The 6,203-nt window shown below is 43.8% G+C and overlaps 1 protein-coding gene across 1 annotated transcript; it reads left to right on the top strand.

Moving 5' to 3' along the window:
- Positions 1-3,549: 3,549 nt before the first annotated feature.
- Positions 3,550-4,414, top strand: LOC310755129 (melatonin receptor type 1B; the record flags this gene model as incomplete). Its single annotated transcript, XM_083631817.1, has 1 exon — positions 3,550-4,414. Exon 1 carries the CDS (start codon positions 3,653-3,655, stop codon positions 4,412-4,414), a length of 762 nt encoding a protein of 253 aa, XP_083487943.1. The 5' UTR covers positions 3,550-3,652.
- Between the last annotated feature and the right edge of the window lie 1,789 nt (positions 4,415-6,203).

Raw genomic sequence — 6,203 nt, 5'->3', positions numbered from 1 at the left:
TCATTTTATAATTAGTTAACCCTTTCCCTATGAACCCAGTATGATGTCACACACCTAGGAGGGCAAACGCCACATATGTTTATGAAGTATGGTGTGATTATCTACCAGGGATTGCACTCTGTGTTTAGCAGTGGGTTGCAGTAGATGACCTCTGAGGTGTTCTCCAGCTCTATAAAAATTTCAGATGGATGGATGGATAAGTGCATTAAAAAAAATAAAAAGCAAGTTATTTTTTATTTACCGAACAACAGTTCTATACCTCTTGATTATAGTAAGATCTCCAAATGGTGTACAAGAAATATTAAAATCATCAGTAAAAACAACAACAGTTAAAACAATTTAAAACATTAATTAAAATTACTAGTAAAAGGGATGAAAACATGCTGACTTCTGTGTGTCTGGGTAGACTTGCCTAAACAAAAATGTTTAAGCAGGCACCCAAAAGAGTACTGTATTTTTTGCTCAATAAGACTCACTTTTTCCCTCCTAAAAAGTAAGGGGAAATGTGTGTGCGTCTTATGGAGCGAATGCAGGCTGCGCAGCTATCCCAGAAGCCAGAACAGCAAGAGGGATTGCTGCTTTCACTGCACAGCGATCCCTCTTGCTGTTCTGGCTTCTGAGATTCAGAATATTTTTCTTGTTTTCCTCCTCCAAAAACTAGGTGCGTCTTGTGGTCTGGTGCGTCTTATAGAGCGAAAAATATGGTATATAACAAGGGCATCTGCCTGGTGTCAATAGGCAGGGAGTTCCAAAGTTTATGTGCCAACCACACCAGATGACCAATTTCCAACACGACTGCAGGGTGAGTATTATGAGGCACTTCTGATATTGCCAGGTCCACAGATCAAAGGGGTTAAGTGGGCTTATATGGGGCAAAGTGGTGTATATTACTTTTATTTTCATAAAAGCAGGCAAGCAAACAGCGATCCAATTAAGGCTCCCCATACCATTACTGCCCAGGTATCAAAAACCTACTATTAAGAGCTTTCCTATTATAAATACAGTTAGAAAGGCACTGCAGATTTGACTTGGCCTTCATCCCACAAATTCTGCGGAAGAAATGTTGTGAGAAATGCGCTCCCCCCCAAAAAAAAATATCAATTTTAATATCCTGCTGTTGGGAGGCGGGGAGAAAGGAATTGCTTTTTATAGAGAGAGAGCAAAGTGATGAAAGGAACATCATTTAAAGATCGACAAAGAGCTTCCACTGCTTTGCCAGGAGGGGAGGAATGCATTGCAAGGATCCCAGAGACTTCTAAGCATTTGAAAGCTTTTGTTTCTTTTCATTGGGTTCTTATTGCTTTGAGTTTTCTACATTGTTGTCAGCATTTCGGTAGGGTATAGAGGAGGTGCTTTCTTCCCAAATTGCTCTGGTGGCAGAACATCAGTGGTTGAAAGCCAGCAGCTCATCATCACTCAGAGGAAAATACATTCCTGCAGGTCAGTTCAGTTTGTGCCGTTTATCAGAAGAGGCAAATGATTCATTGTCCCTGTTCCAGAATATCTTTATTTGATACCTTTAAATCCTGTCTCTCTTTTCTCCATGGAACTCAAGCCAGTGGTCTTCCCATCCGGGCGGCGACCAGACCAGACCTGATTAGCTTCAGTAAACAGACTGCATCATGAACCATCAGTCCATAACTGGGGCTGTTGGTTATCATTCCTTTTTTGTAGCTTGCAAAAGGAGTAACAAGAGTAGTTTCATCCTCATAAGCAAACCCTGCAAAGGAGATCGGTGTTGCAACCATTTTAGGGACAGGAAACCTAAGAGACAAATGGCTTGGTTAAGGCCATAGGAACATAAAAACACAAGAACAGCCTATTGGATCAGGCCAGTGGGCTGTCCAGTCCAGCACCCTGTTCTCCCGGTGGCCGACCACATGCCTGTGAGAAGCTTGCAAGCAGGACCCGAGCACAAGAGCACTTTCCCCTCCTGAGGTTTCCTGAAACCCAGAAGCAATTACAGGCTTGACTACTGTAATTCGCTCTATGCGGGGCTGCCCTTAAAGCTGTCCCAGAAACTCCAGCGGGTGCAGAATGCTGCAGCGAGGCTCCTCACAGGGTCTCTGCCATGGGAGCATATTCACCCAGTGCTTTTCCAGCTGCACTGGCTCCTGGTGGAGTACAGGGTCAGATTTAAGGTGCTGGTTTTGACCTTTAAAGCCCTTCACAGCCTAGGACCCTTGTACCTACGGGACCGCCTCTCCCGGTAGGCCCCGCGGAGGACCTTAAGGTCCATAAATAGCAACACCCTAGAGGTCCCGGACCCTAAGGAAGTCAGATTAGCCTCAACCAGAGCCAGGGCCTTTTCAACACTGGCTCCGGCCTGGTGGAACGCTCTGCCTCATGAGACCAGGGCCCTGCAGGATCTGATTTCTTTCCGCAGGGCCTGTAAGACAGAGTTGTTCTGCCTGGCCTTTGGCTTGGAGCCAATTTGATCCCCTTCCCCTCTTTTCTTTCTCTTTCTGTGATGGAACTCTTATTTGGGGACTTCCCTGGCTTTTTTTCTGGCCCACATAAGACCAGTCTGGATAGTTGGCCTTGGTGAAGATTTGACGTTGTCATCCCCAAAAAAGTTTTTGATTTGAGTTTCTACTGAAATGAGGCTGCATTTTAATGTTGTATTTTAATCTTGTTTTAAAGTTGTTTTTAATCAATTGTTTTTATACCTGGTGTTAGCCACCCTGAGCCCGGTCTTGGCTGGGGAGGGTGGGGTATTATTAAATTATTATTATTATTAAATTATTATTATTATTAAATTATTATTATTATTATTATTATTATTATTATTATTATTATTATTACTATTTTCCCCATTGTGGGATGGAGGACTTTATTTGCAATTCTGAGAAATGAATGAGCATGGTCATCCCATCCGCCAGCATCCTGATCAATTAGCAAAATCAAAGAAGATTATGAACTGACAGGCATACTGTTGTGAAGTTTATACCAGGGGTAGACAAGATGGTGCCCTGCAGATGTTGGACCCCCCCCCCCAACTCCCATCAGCCAGCATAGCCAACGGTGATGGATGATGGATCCAACAACATCTGAAATTGGATATCACTTTGGGTATTCTTGCTTTCTAACATATCATGGGCCAACAGGTGTCCTCCTCCTGAGTTTAAATCACAAATCATGAGAATAAAAGTGAGGAGACTTCAGCCATTTTGAGGGGCCAGAAGGGAGACTTACTGGCAGATCAATGGCAGATATCTTCCTGACTATTACTGAGAGACAGCCACCAACTCCCCACCCCCCAACTGCACCCTCTGAAGACCACTATGTGAAGACATAGTGTTGTGTTTGGGTGATTGTCCCTCAGACTCTTCAGGTGGGCATAGGTTGGTAGAACACAATATTCAGTTTTTGGGGAGTGTCCATATTTTAGAGTTGGATTTTCAGTCTTAACAGGCATGCAATTCTGGTATTCTGCTGCTCCTTATTACTTGTCACTTGAAGGTGCTTGTTAGTTTCCTGTGAGTTGGGATGTCCAATTAATTATTGTTGTGTGTGTGTTTTCTCTTTCTCTCTCCTTCTCCTAGGTAATGCATTTGTGGTGAGCCTGGCCCTGGCAGACTTAGTGGTGGCCTTGTACCCTTTCCCTTTAGTGCTCTCGGCCATCTTCCACAATGGCTGGTCCTTGGGGGATATGCACTGTAAAGCAAGCGGCTTTGTGATGGGACTGAGTGTCATTGGCTCCATCTTCAACATCACCGCCATCGCAATCAACAGGTACTGCTACATATGCCACAGTTTTGCATACGACAAAGTGTACAGTTGGTGGAACACCATGATGTACGTCTGCTTGATTTGGGTGCTGACAGTTATCGCGACGGTGCCCAATTTTTTCGTCGGCTCTCTCAAGTACGACCCACGCATCTATTCGTGCACCTTCACCCAGACGGCCAGCTCCTATTATACCATTGCCGTGGTCGTCATCCACTTCATCTTGCCCATCACCATCGTGAGCTTCTGCTACCTTCGAATCTGGATCCTGGTGATCCAAGTGCGGAGGAGAGTAAAGTCAGAAGTCAAGCTGAGGCTGAAGCCGAGTGACTTCAGGAACTTTGTCACCATGTTTGTTGTGTTTGTGATCTTTGCCTTTTGCTGGGCGCCGCTGAACTTCATTGGGCTGGCTGTCGCCATCAACCCTTCTGAAATAGCGCCCAGGGTTCCCGAGTGGTTGTTTGTGGTGAGTTACTTCATGGCCTACTTCAACAGTTGCCTTAACGCAATAATCTACGGACTTCTGAACCAAAACTTCCGGAAGGAATACAAACGGATCTTAATGTCCTTATGGGTGCCGAGGCTGCTTTTTCAGGACACATCCAAAGCAGGGACCGAAGTTCAGAAGAGCAAGCCGTCTCCTGCTTTAAATAACAATGACCAGTTCAAAACTGAGACCTTGTAGATAGGGGGACAGTGAATGCGAAAGGGCGCCATTTTGTGAATTCCAACAATGCTTTTCTTAAAGTTGTACATCTTGTTCCTGCTTACCCTGTCCTGTGCTCTCCCCCACCGAATGAGCGTGCTGTGGCGACTGGAATCTTGTCTTCTTGGCAACGCACCTTCTGTTTACATGTTTCTATATTTGATAGCTAGGTATCAATATGAAGTTGGCTTTGGAATACAGAAGAAGAAGAAGGTAAACAAACCAAGAGGCTGAAGCCAGCCGTGGACTCGGGTGTAGAAACAGCAGGTCTACCAGGGTCCTTCAACGTTTGTACAAAATATGGTTCTCAGGAAGCAGAATGCTTGCACTGTCTTGTCAGGATGTAGTGTGGATGGTGACTTCTAACAATTTCCCCTTCTCTTAGGGAAAAGAAAATTACTGACTGCCTCTTCAGCTGAATGCCAGCCCTTTCTTACGTATAATATAGAAGAGATATTGTCCCCAAGCTTTAGGGGAAAGACAAAGAAAGATAAATCCATTCATTTTAATGCAGATTCATGAAATCTGGACCTTCTGAAACTATGTGCAGACCAAAACTACAGCTATCATTTGAACTGACACTTCTCCAAATGGTGCTGTTTTCCCAGCAGAATATGCATACAAAGAAAAGCATGTATGAGAGGAACATGCATATTAGTAAAAAAAAAGTATGTTCAAAAATAGGGGGAGATTATTGCAAAAATGTGTGCATTAGTACAAAAACAGGCGCTTAAATGAGTACAAATTTTCCATGTGGATTTATAATACAGTTCACAACGTGATGCAGAAATGGGGCAAACCAGATTTGGGATGGGGGGGTGAGAAACTGACGCTTGCATATTTGTCCGTTCCAACTCTGAGCTGACATGGCTGACCTATATGCACATGGTGAACAATCGTCCAGTTTTGGCATCGCAGGAGCTTGTCCCACTGCTGTCATGTGATGGCATCTTGTTCTACTTGGGCATGATGGCTGCATGAGCTGCAGGCTGATACAGCAATCCTCTTGCCCAACCTTCATCGCCTGCCACCAGGACAAGGCTGTAAATGGAATGGTGGCTCTGCTGCTCTGTGCCCCATTCTGCCCTCCGCAATTTGCAGCTGGGGTTTGCCCCCTTAGACTGCAAACTTGTCTCAACCCCCAAAGAATCCTGGGAGCTGTAGTTTAACCCTCGCAGAGCTAGCATTCCCAGCACTTGTGACAAACTGCAGTATCTAGAATTCTTTGGGCTTCAGAAGTATTTGACATGGACTGAATCACGCTCATTGTTCGTTCATGGTGAATGTTCCCTTTTATGAGCAATACTTTGTTTTCCAACTGTAGAAAACTGTATGTTCTTTACCTTTTTCCTGCCACTTTACTGCCTAACATTGATTCAGTTCCCTCTCGCAACCTCCCATCGTAAAGACACTGTAAATGCAAGGGGCAATTATTTCTGATACGGCAAAGAAGAAAAAGCTATTTTAGTAAATTTTGACAGAGGTTATATGTTTTTAGTGTGACTTTGAAACTCAGGAAGGATATACCGAAACTGTGTGGAGACCTCTGTATACTTGCATATTTAAGAAATTATCAGTTCCGTTTCGAAGATTTACAGAATACCAGCATTTGAATATATATATATATATATATATATATATATATATATATATAATGTCAGGGAAAGAAAAGAAAGCTGAAGTTTAATGTTCATAATGCAAATGGGGGGGAAGCAGGGGGAGATGATGACACTTCAGAGATCTACTGCTTTCAGAACAGAGAGGTGTG

This window comes from Podarcis filfolensis (genome assembly GCF_964270895.1).
Source record: "Podarcis filfolensis genome assembly, contig: HAP1_SCAFFOLD_409, whole genome shotgun sequence".
NCBI lineage: Eukaryota > Metazoa > Chordata > Lepidosauria > Squamata > Lacertidae > Podarcis > Podarcis filfolensis.
Note: the sequence above shows the minus strand (reverse complement) of the source record. Positions and strands in the feature narration are given on the sequence as shown.